General features: G+C 36.8%; 4 protein-coding genes across 22 annotated transcripts; 3 read left to right on the forward strand and 1 right to left on the reverse strand.

The window, feature by feature from the left end:
- Positions 1–784: 784 nt before the first annotated feature.
- On the forward strand, positions 785–3,521 carry LOC148543850 (uncharacterized). Its single transcript, XM_088498735.1, has 8 exons — positions 785–1,016; positions 1,103–1,490; positions 1,612–1,635; positions 1,810–1,952; positions 2,058–2,440; positions 2,625–2,684; positions 2,775–2,888; positions 3,498–3,521. The coding sequence occupies exons 1-8, from the start codon at positions 785–787 to the stop codon at positions 3,519–3,521; spliced, it is 1,368 nt and encodes a 455-aa protein (XP_088354861.1).
- Positions 3,522–4,747: 1,226 nt separating this feature from the next.
- Positions 4,748–9,703, forward strand: LOC107618432 (GPI transamidase component Gpi16 subunit family protein). 2 transcript variants are annotated; one of them, XM_016320494.3, is made up of 5 exons: positions 4,748–5,393; positions 6,528–7,775; positions 8,399–8,545; positions 8,621–8,801; positions 9,348–9,703. In XM_016320494.3, exons 1-5 carry the CDS (start codon positions 5,151–5,153, stop codon positions 9,527–9,529), a joined length of 2,001 nt encoding a protein of 666 aa, XP_016175980.1. In that variant the 5' UTR covers positions 4,748–5,150; the 3' UTR covers positions 9,530–9,703. The 2 variants fall into 2 exon arrangements, with proteins under 2 accessions (XP_016175980.1, XP_016175982.1); XM_016320496.3 differs by having other exon boundaries at positions 4,755–5,393; positions 6,514–7,775.
- Positions 9,704–9,814: 111 nt separating this feature from the next.
- On the reverse strand, positions 9,815–11,943 carry LOC107616789 (amino acid-ligase). Its single transcript, XM_016318710.3, has 4 exons — positions 11,445–11,943; positions 10,918–11,052; positions 10,716–10,808; positions 9,815–10,282 (listed from the first exon to the last, which is right to left on the reverse strand). Exons 1-4 carry the CDS (start codon positions 11,740–11,742, stop codon positions 10,131–10,133), a joined length of 678 nt encoding a protein of 225 aa, XP_016174196.1. The 5' UTR covers positions 11,743–11,943; the 3' UTR covers positions 9,815–10,130.
- A 986-nt stretch (positions 11,944–12,929) lies between these two features.
- On the forward strand, positions 12,930–20,357 carry LOC107617351 (zinc finger CCCH domain-containing protein 65). 18 transcript variants are annotated; one of them, XM_088497832.1, is made up of 10 exons: positions 12,987–13,446; positions 14,178–14,450; positions 14,930–15,108; positions 15,463–15,706; positions 16,118–16,959; positions 17,531–17,596; positions 17,739–17,870; positions 18,399–18,449; positions 18,574–18,714; positions 19,266–20,357. In XM_088497832.1, exons 4-10 carry the CDS (start codon positions 15,583–15,585, stop codon positions 20,142–20,144), a joined length of 2,235 nt encoding a protein of 744 aa, XP_088353958.1. In that variant the 5' UTR covers positions 12,987–13,446; positions 14,178–14,450; positions 14,930–15,108; positions 15,463–15,582; the 3' UTR covers positions 20,145–20,357. The 18 variants fall into 18 exon arrangements, with proteins under 18 accessions (XP_088353957.1, XP_088353958.1, XP_088353971.1 ...); XM_088497845.1 differs by having other exon boundaries at positions 12,989–13,446; positions 16,481–16,959; XM_088497835.1 differs by having other exon boundaries at positions 13,007–13,446; positions 14,144–14,450.
- The last annotated feature ends 107 nt before the right edge of the window (positions 20,358–20,464 follow it).

Below are 20,464 nucleotides of genomic sequence, written 5' to 3' on the forward strand. Positions count from 1 at the left end.
TGCAGTGCCCCTGATTTAGAGTATGGGTTAAATGTTCTCAAAAGAGATAAGGAGATCAACAAAATGTGCGATAAAAAATGGAGAATGTGGAGTCAGATTTGCTGGTTATTTATTTTGAGCATCATGTTAGTCAACCAGTATATGGGCCAGATGTTGTTGAGGTTGATTCTTCTTCTTCTGATGATTTATATGAGACCACTGAAGACGAACCTTACAAACCCCCCCACCTGTATTCGAATATGATAGAAGTAGTAGTGATGAGGAAGTTAATGTAAAGAGGAAAAGTGTGAGGAAGAAGCAGCCTAGTGTGAGGATGAAAGAGGCAATGGATGCTGGACAAAAGTGTACTAAGAATAAGAGTTGTGTTAGACAAGAAACACCTAAGCATAAGAAGAATGTGCCACCTGGTAGAGGTGATGATAAGGACATGTCTCCTAGGACTAAGAAGAAGAAGTCAAAAAGGTATGTTGGAAGAAAAAGAAAACATATCCTATCCCAACAAGAAGGAGACAATGTGCCAAACAGTGGGCCTAGTGGAGAACAAGTTAATGGGCCAAGTGAGGTTGACCCAACTGATGAGGCAAGGGATAAGCTCAATTTAGATCCAGTGGGTGAGGAATTGGACTCAAACCTGGACAAGTCATATCAATATGAGTTTGATGCATTTAACTCTCCAATATCCAGTTCAGATAAGGAGCATAAGGTAAGATATCCTGACTTCAATGAGGAGGCCGAATATGGTGAGGTTTAGTTTCAGGTAGGACAACAATTTGAGACCATAGCAATGTTCAAGCAAGCATTTAAGGACTACTTTGTCTTTGAGGGTAAAGAGCTGATGTATTTGAAGAATGAGCCGAAGAAGATTAGAGCAAGGTGTGCTGAAGAGGGTTGTCCATGGCTGGTGTTATGCTCTCATAATAGTCAGAGTCTATGTTTCCAAATCAAGACATTCATTGGAGAGCACAACTGTGGCAGAAATTTGAGTAGTAACATGGTTGATAGAGCTTGGGTAACAAGTAAATTAGTGAAAAGGTTGCTAACTCAACCTCTAATGACTCCTAAAGAGGCACTCGACCACATGAAACATGACTATAATTAAAAGCTGTTAGAGAGCAAACAATTGGAAACGAGCGAGAACAATATGGAAAGCTCCATGACTACCTGAATGAAATTCATAGAAGAAATCCAAGTTCCATTGGGATGATTGATGTAACTCCTCAACCGGAGGGTCGTCCACTGTTCAATAGGTTGTACATTTCCCTGGATGCTTGCAAGAAGGGCTTCAAGGCTGGTTGTCGCCCTCTTATCAGATTGAATGGATGCTTCCTAAAAGGGTACTTCGGTGGTCATCTTTTGTTGGCTGGGGGGCAGGATGCCAATAACAGTTTCTTTGTAATAGCATTTGCTATAGTTGAAGCTAAGAACACTGATTTCTGGAAATGGTTTCTTTCAATCCTGCACGATGATCTTGGTCCAGTGGCTGCTAATGGGTAGAACTTCATGTCCGATCAGCAGAAGCTAACATGCATTCATTTGTTGTATTTGTTTTTGTGTTAGTTTGTGTGTTGTTTTCATTTGTTAATTCAATATTTGGTTGACATGTTATTGAAGGGGTTGGCTAAGGCTTTGCATAAGGTAATGCCACAAGCTCATCATAGAAATTGTGTCCTACACATATGGAAAAATTTCATCAAACACTTCAAGGACAAGCAAACAAAAGGACTAGTTTGGAAGGCTGCTAAGAGCACAACAATGAGAGAATTCAAGGACTCAATGGATGAGTAAATTGGCTCTAGTTCAACAATTCAGGCTGGATGAGTACACATCCCTGAGAGCAACAAGTGGACGACAGAGTGGGCTGAGGATGAAGCCAGAGTATTATTTGAAGTCCAGAGATACCAAACACAATTTGCAAAGACAAACATGTGCTTGCAATGTTTGGCAACTAACAGGTTTAATCATCTACTTAGTGTCTAGCATTGTATATTAACTTGTAGTAATGTGAATTCAGTAAATATTGATTTAGTAAATGTTGATACATGTATTTTTCCTACCAGGGTTGCCATACAAACATGCAGTAGCTGCTATATCAAGGTTAAGGAAACAACAACTGAAGCCAGAGGATTTTGCACACAAATGGCTTACAATAGAAGCCGTAAGGGCTACTTATGGGGACTCAATAAAGTCAGTGAACTCTGAAGAGTTTTGGGAGAAAACCAACAGGCTGCGTCTAGAGGTACCAATAATTAAGAGACCCCCTAGGAAACCAACCAAAAAAAGGGCTGTTGATGTGGTGGCTGAGTCTCAAATGCCGCCAAAAGGTCACAAGGTGAGGAAGTCATTCCAAGTAACATGTAGTAAATGTGCGCAAAAGGGACACTACTATAGGACTTGCAAAGGCGCACCTGCAAATCCGAATTGGCAGCCAAAGCGAAAGAAGGCAAAGCAACAACAACATGAAAACTAATTATCACAGACACCTGCAGATCAGCAGCAAGCACGTGTTAAAGGAGTTCTTCATGTTTTTGTTACATTGTAGTTATTATTATTTCCATTAATTGAGCAGAATAGTTATACTACCATATGCATGAAAGTAGCTGAGATGTTATTTTTCATTTGCACAGGCCGGGGAAGGAGTTCAACCAAATAATCCCCAGAATGTTATTGCCACACCACTGGATCCAGTAGTAGCCCACTGTCTTACATCCTATAGTTACTTAGTTTTTTTTTTTCGATTTGGATGAACAACTTTGCTTCTCTTGTGTACTTCACAGGCTAAAGCAAAAAAGCAAAAGAAGAAGGTTCCAAAGAGATCCACCCCTATTTCAATCCAAGAAGAGGCAAGAGTTGATATCCAATCTTCACAGTCTACCCCACCACCAACAGAGGTAATTTTATTTTACAGATTCATGTCTAGCAACTATAACATATTTTATCCTAAGAGCATAGACTCTGAATTCTGTTGTTTTCATGTGCTTTAGGGTATGAGTTTCAACACTGAGCACTCAACCCCTACTACCCCAACTACACTCAACCAGGGGCCAAATTTTAGACCCAAGCAAGCAATAACTAGGCCATCAGCACCTACACTTTACCACCCTCAACAGTAGGCCACAGCCCCAACAGCTCAGCAACCTCTGAGCAGGCCACAGCCCCAATACTTCAGCCCCCTCTCCAGCAGGCAACAGCCCCAACCACACAAACACCAAGTCAGCAGCAACACACAACTGATGGAGCAACTAGCTCAGGGACTGCCACAACTTCCTTCAAGTTTATCCCCACACCAGGCCTAAATGCACCCCACAGATTCAAGCAAACATATAGGTTTAGGCCACCAAGACGTCAGAAATGACATACTTGTAGTCATAGTTATGGAGACTATGAATATTTTGGTGTCAAGTTTTTTGGTTGTCAAGTTACAATATGTAATAGACTTAAGGCTACAATTATAGAATTTGGTAGACTACTGGAACATATTTTTTGTTTTGTGAATTCAGACATATGCTGATGTTTTTGGCTGATACATCAACAAACAAAATCAGGCCTTTGTGCTTAGCAGTATGAATATAAATATTATGCTTTTAGCTTATACAACATTGTGCAGACTTATCATGGTTTCAGACTTAGGATTCTTACAAAAAAAATTCACATTCCATTCATATAGAACCTGCAATTACAGAGCAAATTAACTCATGTCTTAACCTTGTCTATGCATCACTTACAGCAACACAGTATACCCTAAAATACTACAAACACAATTGCTGTTAACAGAATTAACATTGCCAGCATAACAAATGCACCATAGTGATTACTACATTTTTTTTATTTTCCTTCATATTCATGCTCAATCTTATATTCCAGTTGCTCCAATCTATTCTCTAGCATCACCATTCTTCCTTCAACATCATCTTCGTCTTCATGCCCAAAATATTTAGAAATCAGTTCATCCAGCCAAACAAAATAGTTGCAGTGAGGTTGCCCCATCTGCAATTGCCATTATAGTGAATACAACTTGTTAAAGCATAGAAGAAGTTGATTACATAATTGAAGATAGAGGCACACTTACGTGATAGTAGGAACAACCAAGGAAGATTCTGTCTGAGTTCTTCGATGTCCCAAATTCTTGCATGATTGTATACGTTCCACACTTGCATTTAAGGTGCTGGAACTTGGCCTTCTTCTCCTCACTTGCATGACTACTCGAACCCCACCATAGTCTTCCTCCAGACATGGCGTGTGTGAGAGGTTGAAGATTGCTCTGGTTCGCTCATGCTTGAGCCCCTAGTGTTAGGGTTCAGAAAAGAGGAAGAATGAGATTTCACAATAACACGCAAAAAGGCTTCAGGCCAAAACGACGTCGCTTTGCTGATTGTACAGGGCTTAATGGTCCTAATGAACACATATCATTCCACGTAGGACGTGCCAAAGCCATGTCCCGGACTGCACGTTACACCTCAGCGTTTTCCGACGACTATGAACGGAGAAACCAACGAAATGATTTATTGGTCTCACAGAATATATGAACAGAGGTCGATCTGATATTTTGTAAAGGTTAAGAAGTGTGTAGTAAATTTAAAAAAAGGACAGGGGACGGAAAAAATATTTATCCTTAAAAAAAATCTTACATTCTTGCTAAAGCAATTCGTCCCCCATAAATTATTGGCTCCAAGAACTTTGCAAAACACTCCAACATCCAATAAAAGAGCATTACACGAAAACTTACCCAATATCCAAAAATATTAGCCCCGGCCCGTAACATACTAAAATGCAATCCCAATAAAACGCAAAAATAAGTAAAAACCCCAAAACACCCTTTACGGCTCTCTCACTGTCTCGCAAATTCTTTGTTCGTCTCGTTTCTCGCTCTCGGACTCTCAGTCTCTCACCCTTCACTTTTCTGTCTAATTCTCACTTGCCCTAACGCTGCCGCTGCCACCATCCATCGCCGCCGTAAAGTGCGAAGGCAGGCAACTGAATCATTCACCGCCACCACCTAAAACGGCAAATAGTCCGCTGGATCGCCTCCCGCCTCCGTACCGCCGTGGTGACTCGAGGTTTGCGGCCACCGTCGCCGCCGCAGCACTACAACTGTGGTGTTGATGGCGGAATCACTATAGAATTTAGTGACTCAGTGTTGCTTCGCATCGCAAATGGCTCTTCTTTCTCGGAAAGGGACTCTTTTTATGCTCTTTCTGTTCTCGATCTTCTTGTTATCGGCATCAGCATCTAATGGTTCGGGAGAAGAAGAAGAAGAAGAGTTCTGGGAAGAGCTGCTACTGAAGCCGTTGCCCGATCGCAAAGTGCTCTCACATTTTCACTTCCAGAATGAGGCTCCTCTCTCCGATTCCTTCGCCCGTCACCATCACCTCTTCCCGAAATCCATCGCTCAGCTGGTGCCTGCTCACTTCTTCCACTCTTTACCTTTTCTTTCTATAATGATATAACAAAAATTTATTTTTTGAGAGTTTTTGCTGGGATTTTGATATTGAATTATTGATACTGATGCTGATGACTCAAGTTATTGAAAGTTTCTACGTCATGTAACTATTGTTGAAGTTTGTCAAATTAAATGCTTGATGTAAAGGTTGCCAAGCTTACTCGTTTCGTTAGTGTGAATAATTGATTTGGTGATTATTTATAAAGCTGTATTTTTGGTTATGTATTGTCCTTATCTTCTCTGTGTTGAGTCAAATTAGCTTCTTTATGATAAAAAAGTAACAAAAACAAAAAACTTGAGCAATCTGATCGAGTGTGCAGAGAATCAAGAGTCCTGATTCTACTGTTCCGGTGTTCTTGTTCGATGAGAACATGCCCTGCATATGAGTGATCATTTGACAAAGAGACTTGGAAGGTGAAAACCAAGAGGGAGAGAACAATGACAGCGACTTATCTTAGCCTTAAGGATAGAGAATAAAGTTTTAGTTGCTTGATATTGTCTTTGTCATATTATGTATAGTAAGATGTGAGTGCCCTGCGTTTTATGCTCCATATAGTTATATAAGTCAGAAAATTCACTAATGGGACATTCTTGGGTGGAGCAGAGGGAAATTTTGGAGTTTGTTGATGTTAGAAGTGCCTTTGAGTCTGCAATGTTATTGAAGAATCATGTCATTATGTGGAAGAGCTGAGAGTCACTTAGATAGCCCCTCAATTAGTACAAAAACGTTTACATATATAAAGTACAAGCTTAAAGTTGTATGCTTTTTTGTTTTTTCTATTTCTAGGCCGTTTAAGTTCATTTTGAAGGGTTTTTTTTTTTTTTTTGGTTGTAGTAATGCATGTAATGTAAGATACCGAGTATTGTGCCTCTAACTACAACACAACCTTTACCTGCTAAAACATTTTGATAAAGCGTTGAAGCAATTGACATCAAATATTAAGGAACCTTGGTTTTACTATGGTTTAATGCTTTTGTTTGTTCCTTTCAGAAGCATGTCTCTACCAACTGTTGTTTATTTTTACATTCTGATTTCAATTTATTTTTCTGATTATACTAAATAACATGTGAATTAGTGTTGGATGGACAGGTTAAGAAATTTCATATTAAAGCCATGGAGTTATCATTCACACAAGGTCGGTGGAACTATGAAAGGTGGGGTGGATTTGATCCAATATCAAGCCATAATGCAAAGCCTCCTGGAGTTGAATTGTGGGCAGTCTTTGATGTTCCTCCACATCAAGTTGATGCTTCTTGGAAAGATTTAACCCATGCGCTGTCAGGTCTGTTTTGTGCTTCAATCAACTTCCTAGAGTCTTCCACCACTTATTCTGCTCCAAAATGGACATTTCAGTCAGCTTTAGGTAGTTTAAGATATGGGACTCTGCCACGAGAAGCTGTCTGCACTGAGAACCTTACACCTTGGTTAAAACTCCTCCCTTGTCGAGACAAAGCTGGACTCTCTGCCTTAATGGATAGACCGTCTATATACAAAAGCTTTTATCACTCCCAGCGGTTGCATTTAACACAAGCCAAGACTGGTGCAGATCCGAAAAATTCAAGAGTTGTTCTAGAACAAACACTTACAGTTGTACTTCAACCCAATATTCTGACTGGTGGTACTAATTATGTTAGTGAAGCAAAGATGCAACCAAGTTGGTCTCTGAGTTCAATATTTGGAAGAAAAATCAATGGAAGATGTGTTCTTGCTAAATCAAGTAATGTTTACCTCCAAGTTGAGAGAGGTCTGGTTACACAACTTGAGAATCTCCAGAGCAGTACTGCTACATTTGCTGCCAATGGCACAAATCTTGATGATTTTGGAAGGAATGTTGGCTTCGAATTATCTGTTAATCCTGACAGGGTACTCAAAGAGGTGGAAAAGAGCTCCTCCATTCTGTATGAATATCCAATCAAAGTGCACAAAGACAGTGAGCAATTTGATTTAGGCATTACATGGAAGCATCCTGTTATTTGGTCAACCCCACATGCGCCTTTATATGCCAGTAGATTTTTAATGGGCAGTGGAAACGAAAGGGGTGCCATTGCAATATGCATGAAGTCAACAGAATCTACTCAAGGGTTAGTTGCAGCCAATTATGTTGACCAGAGATGTAATTTTCAAGTTAATGTTCTTCAAATTGTGCCTTGGTATATTAAGGTGTATTATCACACTTTACAATTATTTGTGGATGAAAAGCCTCAAGTACTCACAGACTTTGTTGAGAGAATGCGTGTTTCACCTTCTGAAGACAAAGTATCACCAGGGTTGATGGAACTGGTCCTCAAATTGCCCTGTGAGGTTAAGTCAGCAGTATTGAATATAGAGTTTGATAAGGTTTGCTCATATTTTTATTAATGTTTATTTTTCTTCTGAGTTTTTGCCTCACATTTTGTTGTTTGACATACATCAACCTCCTTGCAAGTTAAATTAGAAAAAAAAAACCTCCAAATTGTAATATGGAAATCAATTGATGATTATTTTTCTTGGTAAATAATTCGGCTCAGATTTCCGGAATCTAATGAATGAATGCAATATATTATGTGCTTTTACTAATGTAACTTTTCATAATTGGAACTGATCTCTTAACTCAGCTTTGTCATCAAATGCATTTGTGCAATGTTCTGTAGGAGCCGATCAGTTGGGTGGTTAAAATGTCCGACTTCTATAATTGATTGAATCTTTAATCAGTAGGGATAGCTATAGCGCATGAAAAATATATAAATAAACAAAAGTACCTAAATATACTTCAAGTAGAGCATAACACAGTGGTTATGGGCATAAGTAGTGTATTTTGTGTGTCCCCCTTGATTGACTTCAGAAGTTGGTAGAAGCTATTACTTGATTTTTTTTTTTTTTTTTTTTTTCAGTTTAGACACTTCTAGGATGGATGAATTCTAAACAATAGTTTCATGGTTAGATAAACTTGGTCTTTGACTGCTTTTTTCTGGTGTGAATAGGGCTTCTTGCACATTGATGAGTACCCTCCAGATGCTAATCAAGGATTTGACATTCCATCAGCAATAATAAGCTTTCCTGACTTCAATGCTGGCCTGCAATTTTCTGATAACTCTATAAGCAAGACCCCAATGTTGTCCAAGTTACAGGTTAATTGAATTGCACTCTTGACTCTGGTACATAAAAACGTTTGTGTCATATCTAATTCTGAATCTATAATGCAGGAAAGGAGTCCTGTTATCTCATACACAGAAGTTTTGCTTGTACCCTTGACAACCCCGGACTTCAGTATGCCTTATAATGTCATAACAATTACATGCACAGTTTTTGCATTGTATTTTGGATCTTTGTTAAATGCACTCCGGAGACGTGTTGGAGAGGAGGAAAGGCGTCTGAACGATAAAGGTAACACTCAACTTTTCCAGTTTTTACATCCTAAGACACAAGTAACGTAATTTCGTATAACTACGGATGAGCCTTCTACATATCATGCCTGTGTAATTGATAAAATGATAGGCGATGTGACTTAAGAGCCACGAAATGTGGGGGTTTTGCTTTTCCTTTTATTATTTTTTAATTTCTTTTGGGGGGTGTGTCTGTGTGTGTGTTTTGGTTTTTTTTTTTTTGAAAGAATGATGCCCTAGAGCATGAGGCTTCTGCTATTTTGGGTTTTGGAAGGATCAAACGGATGTAATATGCTTACTGCCATTGGTAGAGAAGGTGTTTGTGACTGGAATCAGTGATCAGTGCCAACCTTTAGTTATAAGTAAACGTAGTAATTAGTGAAACCAATCTTCAATATTGCAACACCATGCACTTTTATTGTATTCATACTGCATTCTACAGCTTACATCTCTAACTTTCTATATTACTTCTCCCAATCCGCCTCTTATTTTTGTGTGTAATTATTGCTTAAAGTTTCTGATGTGTCATGTATCTTTCTGTTTGTAGGCGGAAAGAAAGACGTGCTTCTTAATCGAGTACTAGGTAAATTATCTTCCAAGTTTGGAGGGAGATCAGCAGTGTCCTCTCAACCATCATCATCATCGTCATCATCCCTCATCAGCCCAAAATTGATTCTTAGAGTACTATTAGTTGCAGGAATTGCTGTTGTATGGCAATACTACTCATAACTAGGTACTACTTTCGGTGTTAAATTATGTACATTACAAGCCTTTACTTCCACAGCTAAATGTACTTCATTCATATATCTATGTTTCTGTTTGATCAAGTTAACGTTTGTACATCACCAAATTGATTGTATCAAAATTTTGACGATTGATGTTACTTTTGATTATTTTGACACAGTAGAAGTCACACTACCTTTTTTGCTGTTTTTCTTCTTTGTACTAGTGTTGTCATTCATCATGGGTAATGTTTCCCATATCTGGCAAGCAATTTTTTCTTAAATATGACCATGAAAGCTTGAGTAATCAATGTTTAATCTCCATTGATTTCACATTTTGTCACAAAATTAACAAATGATGTGAAGCACACCATTAGATGTTAATTTAGTATCTTTCGAATTAAAATAAAATCTATTTATATACACCATCCAGAGAGAGAGAGAGAGAGAGAGAGAGAGAGAGAGAGAGAGAGAGAGAGAGAGAGAGAGAGAGAATTTACAGCATTCATGTAACAAAATACAACGGCAGCATCCGAAAATGACTATGCAAAAACAGTCCACTGCTCATAAACATATATTGTATCAAGAGGTATAGAAACCCACAGAATTTATCTCGTCCTTTTGCACTGAGCTGCTACAATTGCATCATCATCATCTCTAATCCGCTTCCGATTCTTGCTCGTCTGACTGCATGTGAATGGGCTGCGAGAAATGCCGCCGGAGAGGTTATCCCCTTTATCTTGAGTATCTGCGGGAAGTCCTGCAGGAAGTCCTCCAAATGTGTTAATATTGAGGCTTTTGTAGATGAAGCTTGCCACAACCGTGAGACAATGCATTATTAGACATTTGGAGAAGAAACCAATGCTACAAGTTTAGTAGTTGGGGCATGATATAAGCATTGAAACAAAAACAAAACTATATCTAGAGCTGAAGCTACGAGATAATGTATCTTAAGACACAAATGTGCTACTTGTTCTAAAAGGTGGAGGCATGAAAAGCAGAATTTTTTTTACGGGTCAAATATAAAAATAAAAATTGACATTTGTTTCTTGGTTAAAAGATTGATATTTTGCCCATATAAAACGAAAACAAATGCAACCTATATTTAGATATGACCAACCGAGGTGAATTTCTCTTTATGAAAAAGTAAGCCAGTTAAGACAGAGAGAAGAAAGATCAGAACAAGAACATGCCTGACTTCTTGTTATCGCTCTTCAATTTCTTAAATAAATTGAAACCTTCCAACGGTTGCTTTCTCTTACAGCATAGGTCATCCAAAGTCTCACCTTTTTGTAAAGTAAATAGAAAAGCTTAAACAAAATTAGTCACAAGAAAAGTTGAAAATATACCATCACAAGGTCAAACATAATTCTCCACAAGTCTCTTGAGACATACCTGAGTTGCCATCTTTCAACTTCTTATTCCGTTGCAAGTTGAAAGCTTCCAATCGAGTCCTTTTTCCGCTACAAGAATTCTCACTTTCAATCACTTTACCATTCCCATTTTCAAAATCTTGAGGTTCATGTTCGCCTGCAGAGTCACAACATGAGTAGATAAGGAGAAAATATGGAGCGATGGCGAAAAAGCATACTTATGGATTGCAATTTCAGTTTCAAACAAGGCAGATCCTAGTTCAACAGACAGATTACCAAAGATAATAATCTACACAAGTATTTATCCACAAATAAACTGATGCTGACTGATTTGGTAGTTGATTTTTTAATTATCAGCTGAATTTTAACGTACATGTAGCATTTTTGGTAAAGACATCGTCACCATCACATTGTCAAGACAGAATTTATAAGAAATTAATTTGACTTATGGTTATAAAACTAAACAAATTGATCGGTTTGAAACCTCGTAGACCGAACTTGTTGGCTATTATCAAAAAGGAAAAAAAAAAGAAAAGGAAAGTAACATACGCTTGTTGGCAAGTTTAGAGAAGTTGCCAGTGACGAGAAGAGCATCACGGAGGTTGTTTCCAGTGGAGAGTCCTTTAGAAGAGAAGAAAGATATGAGAGACTTCCAAGTAACAGAGCAAGAAATAAGGTCCACTCCTCTGCTTATGAAGTGACCGTTGAGCTTCACCGTTGATGGCTCTATCCCAAAGGCTTTTGCTATGGACCCAAGATCAATCTTGTTTTCGTCCCAAGCAATTATGTTTGCTACCTTTGACAATGAAGGGCATAGAAGCTTTATCTCTCTGGGGTTCTTCGACATCGCAACAAGCAATCTCAAATGTGATTTTTATGTTACTGAAGGAGTTTGAGAGTGATTTTCTGACTTGATTAGTGTGTGTGGTAGTGTCACTAGTGTGTTTTACGTTCTAACTTGCAATTGTTTCCAGTTTTGAGTGCCAAACGTTTCTGTTTGTTTCTGGAAGTGTCTAAAACTCTAAAGCTGCCATGCGTGGATCGGTTTATGTGGATCGGGTACTTTGTTATTTAATTTTGTAGCCAACGGGTCCTTTATTATCATACATTGAAAAATGATGTGAATATCCTAATTCATTCTTTTTTTTTTCAGCTTCTTGAAAAAAGTTTTGAATCTTTTATTTTTTATGTTCTTAAAAAATAATATATATTAAGTATTAAAAAAAGAATTAAAAAGATGAACAAGTATTCTTAATTGTTACTCTTATATATCGTCCCTTTTAAAATAAGTAGTCTTACTTTAAAATAATTTGTAATAATTTTTATATTAGATAAATTAGTTTTAATAAAATTATTTATAAATTAAATTTTATTTTTTAAAATACTATATTAGTTCAGTGTTTTTTTTTAGTTACAAAGTCCGTAATTTTTTACCTTATAGATTAAATTCTCTAAAATTTTAAAAGATAAGAGATTAATTTATTAATTTTTAAGAAATTAATTTATTGATACAAAAATTGTTAAGGGTTTTTTTTAAAGATCAACAGAATTAAAAATATAACAAATATAATCAAATATTAGATGTACTTAAAAAAAATTAGATATAGGAATATGATGTATGTTTTGTAAATTTAATTAAAAAATATATTTTTATAGTTAAAATTTGATAATTTTATACAAAAATGAATTCTATATTTTGGAATTATTTAAATGGTTACAATTTTATAAAAAAGAAAAAAGTTAAAAGTTAAAACAATTTTTACTTTAATTTTTATACTATATTTAAATATTTCTACAAAATAAATTAAATTACAAATTTTTTACTATATACAAAATTCGGTTATCATTTATTAAAAAAATAAATATTTAAAAATAATATTTTTATCATTTTAATTTTTTAGTATATTTTTATTAGCGTTTAATAGGTGTTCGTGTCAACCGGATCGGACCGGTACAAGTGCGAGCTGTCAACATTAATGATCCGGTTAGACATGTAAAACCGTTAATAAAAAAATAGTGAAAAACTGTTGAACCGGCCAAGAATCGGGATCCGGCCGGTTTACGCAAAACGGAAGCTCCTTCGTTCCTTTCTCCCTTTCTTTCTTTCCTTCGGAAAGAAATAACAGAAACTCAGCCAAAAAACCCTAGCACTGTAAAGCCTACACCACCGCCGCAAGGAGCGGCATACTGCCGCCGTCCGTCGCACTCAAAGTTCGCCGTCCGTCCGTCCATCTAGCTTCCCTCGTGCTCCAAGTCTTCAACCCCGGTTCGCTGTCACCGATCGCAGCTGCTTCCTTGAGCTCGGCGTCCGTCGTCTTTGTCTGCTCAGCCGCGCTTCCTCCGCCGTTTGTTTGCCGTTCACGTTCGCGTCTTCGTTCAGTCGTCGTCTTCGTTGGCGTTCTTCGCCGTTCACGTTCGCTTGCGTTCACTCGCCGATCACCGTTCGAGTTCGCATTCGCGTTCGTCTGGAAGCGACGTTGCTCTGCTTCAAACTCTGCGACCAACCCGCGCGCTCCTCCTAGCCGTCGAACTGCTCTCTTTTGTCGCCGCCGTGAGTTCCCTAAACCCGCCACCAGACAATACACTCACACAACTCCAATATTCTGCTTCTAAATCTGCAAATTCTGATTTCTATTACAATAAGTAACTATTTGATTTGGAAGTGGTTTGGATTTTTTTCATAGACTGAATTGAAGTATACAATAGTAACGGTCTCTTCTCTTTCACATTGATATTAAGCTTTGATTTCTCTTATTTCGTTTTAATTTTACCGCACTCAACATGTTTGATGAAATGTTTTAAATATATTCTGGTTGGTTTTATAATTTCTAGCTTTTAGAAATTCAGTTAGATGATTGCATGTGAAACTAGAATAATTGGATCTTAGTAATTAGGAAATTTTAGCTGCACAAATAGCATCTTTGCAGAAAACATATTAGCATGATGATACCACTTGCATTAGTGTTCTGGTAAATTTTAACTGTTGTTGTAAACTTGTTAATTTGCTAATTGTTCTTGTGTTGTTCTGTTGTTCTTCTGTTATTTTTATTTTATTTTATTTTATTTTGTTGTGATTTTCTGTTCTTGAACTTGTTAAGTTGATAATTTGCTAAATTGTTGGGCTGCTGTTGTTTTAATTTGCTAAATTGCAATTGTTAGGTTGCTGCGATTTAATTTGTTAGATTCTCTATTTAGGTATTGTTCTTGTTTATTTGCTAAATTGTTGTGTATTTATTGTTGTCTTTGAGATTATTGTGGTTCGATAACCGGTCCGGTTTTCAGAACCTTCTGACACCTAATTCGCTGAAGAAAAAATTTAAGGCAGGGCGGCATAGCTCCCACTCCCGCCTCCCCTGCATTCTTCTTCTTCGTGCTTTGCTGCTTCATTCGTCCTTCAGCCGGTCAGCCACCAGGCACCAGCCAACCAGCCCTTTCTCCCTTCTTCCCTTTTTTCCTCTCCTGCCTGCCAGCCTCACAAGTTACTACCAGTCCACCACGATTCTTCATCGATCACCGTCGTCGTTCATTGCCAGCAGCAGAGAAGCCTTTCAGCAGGTAACTGGTAAACCTTGATTTTAATTCTAAAACTCCATTACTGTTATTAACTTATTGTTATTGTTGTGAAATGTGAAATATGGCGGTGATCGAATAAATCTTTTGAAAAAATAAAAAATTAGAGATAAAAAGTAAAAGCATGATCTGAAGCAGCTGCTTTTGTCTTGTTAAAAGGCAAAATTATTTATTTTCTTCGTGTAAAATTTACATTTCATGGCTGAAATTTTCCTAGCATATAGGAGCGTATGAAAGTAATTCTAAAATTGATATTAGGCTGCATCAGGATTCAGTAGTAATGTAAAAAGAAGTTAGTTATAGGATATCTATCCATTTCAGGAGCTGCTTTGTGTGTATATTCTTAGAAGTAATTATTTTTGTGAAACTTTATCCAAATTGATGCATTAAACTTGAATTTTTGTGTTACAGTGCGAAATTTTGTTTGTACATGTATGTAACATTATAACTGAAGTACCTTGTAGCTCTTTGAATTCCAGTGGAGCGAGGGAATTGTACCTGGCTAGGCGCAGCACATTGCTACAGTTCAAGTTCCTTGTTCCCTCAGTTCTTGATGTTCATAGACCTTTTAGGTCAAACGTCAACCATTTGCTTCTTCATAAAAACCAGATCTTCTCAGCAGAAGTATATGGATTGATTGCAAGTTTGTATTTCATTTATATAAACTTTTTATTTATTTATTTATTTGCTCCATTGATTTTTCTGATACATTATGTAGTTGATCATTAATAATGGAGTAGACACCAAATAAAGTTTATGTTCTGTTCAAAGTGACACATTTTATGGAGCTCCTAAAAAGGGCTAATTCTCTGTTCCATTTAATATTTGGCTTCTCAGCGTTATTTTTATTTATATATATCAAATAAATTTCAATTCAATTGTGTTTAAAAAAACTTCTAATAATTTTTTGGGGGGTATTTCTTTTCCCTTTTCTCCCTCAATAATAACTCAGGTTTTGGGTTTACCCTTTATATTGACTTGTTCAGATTTTTCCAAGGTTTTGGTTGCAGTGCCACACCACAACACCATCCCCTATAAGGTGGTGAGCCAGCTTCTTGCCTCTTTGCCAAATCCACAATAAGAGCTTTGCAACTCTGAAACCTTTTTGTCGGTTCCAATGGAGCAAGCTGAATTGGATACCTCAAAACCACCGAGTTTTCCTCCTTACCGCCGATCACACTTACGCAGCGAAACATACCTCACTCTCACTCGAATTTTCTCTCATCTTCCTGCCACACTTGGTACGTTATTTTAAATCAAAATGCTTCATGTAGCATGTTCTTTTGGTCAAGTATTAGTTGTGTTTTAAAAATTTGCAGTTATTCTTGTGCTTTGGATTGTATGGTTTTTGTATTTGTTTTTTTTTTGTTATGTTTTTTGCTTATTTTGATACTATTTTTACCTCTTTGCACATTTTTTCCCCTTAATCCAATCTGAATATTGCTTAAATTTTGGTTAATTGAACTCAATACATTTTACTCATCAAGTGTTGTCTCTACTTTTTTAACTTACTTATTGCTTGTGAAATTGACATGGAAGTTTGGTTGTGGATAGGGATCAATTTCCTGTTGGTTTCACTTTGATTATACACTTCTTCAAATTTATTTGCCTCTATCATGTTTGTTTTAAATTATGGTTATTTCTTTTCCAAGATAATGGCAATGGTAAAAAGAAGCCAGAAAAAAAGGAAAAGGGACCCGAGTTCCCTGAATCTGTTGGTTCTGATTTTATACGTCCCATGAGTGCTGTCCCGATCGAAAGCATACAGGAGTTTGACGAGACTGTTGAAGGGACTGGAAACAAGGGCAGGGTATGTGTTGTCAATGATATTGTTTTGGGTGATATAGAGGAGATGATGGGAATAGAAGAAGTTGAGGATACTTCGAGGACGCTGCTGCAGGACAGGTGTAACGATGCAGATAAAGAGCAACAAAGGATAATGGATGAGTTGGAACTGGTTGTGAATGGAACACAAAATATTGTTCGTGATAGTGGTTTAATCTCTTTGAGTGCAGGGTCAGGTGAGGAACAGAATGGCAGCAATGCAGGTGAGATGCAAGTACAAGGCTCAACGGATTCTCTTCCAAATTCTAAAGAAGCTGAAGTTGAGAAGGTAGAGCTGGATTATGAAGATGAAAGGCTGCTGGATTATGATAATTTGGAAGATAAATGTGAAATGAAAAATGAAAGAAATTTAGAAAAGTCAACTTGTGTAAACAATGCATCAATTTCTTCAAATATTCATATTGAAAACGAGGACATAGAAGAGGGAGAACTTGTTGGAGACTTTGGAGTGGATTGTAATTCGTTTGACATGCCTACTGCAGATTCATTTATTCCTCAAACGAAAATTGATGAGGTTCAGAACCCCGAAAGTATTAATATGGGGAATACAGAAAAAGAAGGTTTAGGCAAAGAAATAGGTAGTAAACCGGTTACTGACGTATTGGAAGAAGACTCTGACCAAGATCATGGAAACCCTGCTGCATCAGAGGTATGATCTTTACCTGGGTGCACTACCGCTTAAACCCACTTCTACGGTATTAAATGACAATCATTTCTTATATTTATAGATAGTCAATTAATTTCTTAGTTTTCACTGGCAATAACAAATCTCATATTTGACAAGAAACATGACATGACCACCCTTCCTGTTATTATTTTAGTTTAGCAATTTCAAAGAAAGTCATAACAGTTATTTTTGTTCCCGGACCACAATGTGATTCAATCTCCATTCCATTCCCATAAACCTCAAAAAGTAATGTGTGTATCCGAAAATTGGTTCCTGTAGTTCTCAGTTATCATGAACTTTGTTGATTTTTTTTAAACTATTTAGGATATTAAGCATTATTAATTTAAAACTGATATTCTCTATACCTATATATAAAAAGGATTTGAATCCAATACCATTGACATTCAAGATCTTTCCATCTTGAGTATTCTCATATTGTTTACTATTTTACCCATTAACAATAAATAAATAAAAAAGGTAGATTATTAGGCACTTGTATTGGTTTAAGAGTATGGTTGTTCAGTTTTCTCTTGTTCAATTTTTTCATCAACAGAAGGTTGATGTCAGCTGTAAAAAAAAGCGTGGCCCTGGTTCTGCGGAAAAGAAAGCAAAAAAGAAGGTATTCTTCTGATATATTGAGTTCTCATCCTTTTATGTCACCACAATGTTAGTCAATTTTACATTATTTGGATAGAATAATTCATAAACCTGTTTTTTTAACAAGTGACTGATCCCATTCTTTCTTGAACTTCATTATGTAGAAAAAAGCGCGGAAAAAACGGGCAGAAAAGAACAAACAACTTGGTGTTAAAAGGTTGAAGTTGTCTCTAGTACAACAGAAACCAAAAACCATCTCTTATTGTCGCCATTTTCTTGTTGGAAGATGCTATGAGGTTTGTTGTGTAACTATAAAATGTTTTTCCCCCCTTATACTTGCATCGAGTTGTTTCCACTTTCATTCTTTTTTTTGTTTTTCATATTTTACTGTCGAACTTTGCATGAGAGCATGAGAAAATTTTATATTTGTGTTTTGATACTATAATTAACTGTGATCCTAGATGGTAATTGAGATATTCATTTCTTATAATATGGCAACCTGCTCGAAGTTCATTTATATTTGGGACTAATGGTAAACACATTACATGATAACAAAATCCTATGATTCAATAGATGTTTTTTTATGCAAGATTTCTATATTAGAAAGTTGAGTTAGAAATTCTGTAAAATTTCCTCATTTCCAGTATTTCTTTTATATGACATGAATTGACATGAACCCTTGTAAATTTGTGCAGTAGCAAGCCTGTGATTGTTTTATGGGTATTATATTTTTGTAATTAATACAATATATACTATATTTTAATATTCAAAATTATCATATTATTTTGGTATCCTTTGCTTCATCTGATACAAAAATTTGGCAGGGTGACAAGTGCCATTTTTCACATGATACAGTGCCTTCTACCAAATCAAAGGTACTTTTCTTATCTATAAGTTACTATCTATTGATTTTTCATCAAGACATTTCAGGACTTGAGAAATATCCTGTGAACTAGACTTTCTAACTGCTGTTGAACAATATTGATTTTGAAATTGCAGCCATGCTCCTTTTTCGCTCGTCACTCCTGCATGAAAGGGGATGACTGCCCTTTTGACCATCAACTCTCCAAGTATCCTTGTGTTAACTTTGTGTCCGGAGGTTTTTGTGTCAGAGGTGATGCATGCTTGTTTTCGCACCAGGTACCACATCCACTCTATATTACTTCCTGTAAAATGCTTGTGTTTTCAATCCAAATACAAATGTTATTGTTAGCATATATAATTAGGATAACTAGGTTGTGCATTATGTGTTAGCTTTGAGGAAAATTCCCAAAGGGCAGCAGGTCTATAGGCGCAAGAGGTTCAGGGACAGTTTTGTAATTAAGCAGAATCAGGAAGTGGGAGAATTGAGTGCCTTGTTTCCCTTTGCTTGTTTCTAGTTCTCTTCTATCTTCTCTTCAAATGTGATCTGAGATTCTAGACTCATCAGTCTGGATGATACTATACTACTTCTATTCTGTGTGTTTGTGGTTTCTTGCATTAAGTTTTTAGTGAAACTGTATATTCATATATATTTCATTGTTTAATACTTAGTGTCTATGTAATTTAGCCTCTCTGTCGGTGAAACACGCATTTTAAAAGCCTTTTTCATTTTTGAATCTCAATAGTTATCAATCGGTATTTTCAGATGCATGTATGTGTATTATTATAATTTTAATTATTCTCACTTAAAATGGGCTTTATTGATGCAGTCACCAGCCAAGGAAGATTTTGCTACACCTTCAAGGGTTCACAAACCAGGAATGGAATCTCCACACTTTTCAGGAAACACAAATTCCAACATGCCACCTAACATTCATGGCTGTAGTTCTATCCAACAAAACCATTTGATCAATCCTCCAAGAGTTCATTCTGACATCAATTCGGAACATAAAGCGACAAACACTGTACAGAAACAGCTTAAGCTTGCATCTAAAGGAGTTAGTTTCGTCGATGTTGCAAAGCTATCATTGCCTTCTCCTACTACGCCAAAGGAAGGCATGACCAAAGTTGGCTCATCCTCTTCTGACCAAAGTACATCTGGAACAAATCAAACCTTGGTTGAAATTCCAAAGAAATTGCCAGCTAGGATTCCAAAGGGAATTAACTTTCTTGCTTTTGGGAAAGATCCTGTGTGCAGTTTTAAGAGTTCTGTTAACTCCCTTGTAATTGGGGAAAATAGTTTCAGTTTGTTTGATCATACTAGTTCATCCTTAAAAGATGCAACAAAAGGAAGAGTACCACCGACTGATTTAGTCTCCGGTGAGATTTCTGGTAAAAATCAATCGGTGGCAGAAAGTATAAAATCGAGTTTTCCAGGAAAAGCTTCAATGAATGATGCTTCAACTGGTTTACAAGGTAGCTCTCATGTGGATGACGACGGAAGTAAACCAGTCCAAGAGGCAAGTGGGGCATCTGATTCTTTTCAAATTTCCGCAGCAACACTGTCGCCATTTATGCGTCTGGTTTCTCCTTCATCTTCAGAACAGCTACCATCTAGAAAGGAGCTCTTGTCGACTGTCTTGTCATTTGCAGCAGAGCATGAATCAGTTATCAAGATGAAAGATTCTGCTGGCACTTCAACTGCATAATTGGGTGAGAACTGAGAGTAAGGAATACAGTAATAGCAGTTCAAGGTAACAAGGTTGTTAGAATCTTTCATTAAGTGTATTTTGGATCTTATAGAATCAGTTAATGATATGATAGTTAATTGTATATATAATGTAATTTATATGCATATATTTCATCGTGCTTGTATAAACTAATCTTCATCATGTAGTCTAGACTTTCCGTGTTTTTCTTCTTTTTCTTTCTTCTCACTTGGCATCGAGAGTCGAAAGCAAAATTTATCACTTTGTGGCAGTAGAGTTGAGTTGACCAAGGGTTAGAAATGGATTGGATTTAGGAATAA

The sequence above is a fragment of the Arachis ipaensis genome, chromosome B9, assembly GCF_059453495.1.
Source record: "Arachis ipaensis isolate K30076 ecotype BB chromosome B9, ASM5945349v1, whole genome shotgun sequence".
Taxonomy (NCBI): Eukaryota; Viridiplantae; Streptophyta; class Magnoliopsida; order Fabales; family Fabaceae; genus Arachis; species Arachis ipaensis.

Bases quoted from the DNA above. Each gene is read 5' to 3' on its own strand.
- LOC148543850 (XM_088498735.1), top strand. From the start codon at position 785: ATGTTCAAGCAAGCATTTAAGGACTACTTTGTCTTTGAGGGTAAAGAG. The intron at 1,953-2,057 runs GTTTAATCATCT...TTTTCCTACCAG, and splicing joins CAATGTTTGGCAACTAACAG to GGTTGCCATACAAACATGCA. The intron at 2,889-3,497 runs GTAATTTTATTT...TTGTGAATTCAG, and splicing joins CTACCCCACCACCAACAGAG to ACATATGCTGATGTTTTTGG.
- LOC107618432 (XM_016320494.3), top strand. From the start codon at position 5,151: ATGGCTCTTCTTTCTCGGAAAGGGACTCTTTTTATGCTCTTTCTGTTC. The intron at 5,394-6,527 runs GTGCCTGCTCAC...TTGGATGGACAG, and splicing joins CGAAATCCATCGCTCAGCTG to GTTAAGAAATTTCATATTAA. The intron at 8,546-8,620 runs GTTAATTGAATT...TCTATAATGCAG, and splicing joins CAATGTTGTCCAAGTTACAG to GAAAGGAGTCCTGTTATCTC.
- LOC107616789 (XM_016318710.3), bottom strand. From the start codon at position 11,742: ATGTCGAAGAACCCCAGAGAGATAAAGCTTCTATGCCCTTCATTGTCA. The intron at 11,053-11,444 runs GTATGTTACTTT...GTGACTCTGCAG, and splicing joins CTCTAAACTTGCCAACAAGC to GCGAACATGAACCTCAAGAT. The intron at 10,283-10,715 runs GCATGTTCTTGT...GACTTCCTGCAG, and splicing joins GAGCGATAACAAGAAGTCAG to GACTTCCCGCAGATACTCAA.
- LOC107617351 (XM_088497831.1), top strand. From the start codon at position 15,583: ATGGAGCAAGCTGAATTGGATACCTCAAAACCACCGAGTTTTCCTCCT. The intron at 16,960-17,530 runs GTATGATCTTTA...TTTCATCAACAG, and splicing joins GAAACCCTGCTGCATCAGAG to AAGGTTGATGTCAGCTGTAA. The intron at 18,450-18,573 runs GTACTTTTCTTA...TTGAAATTGCAG, and splicing joins TGCCTTCTACCAAATCAAAG to CCATGCTCCTTTTTCGCTCG.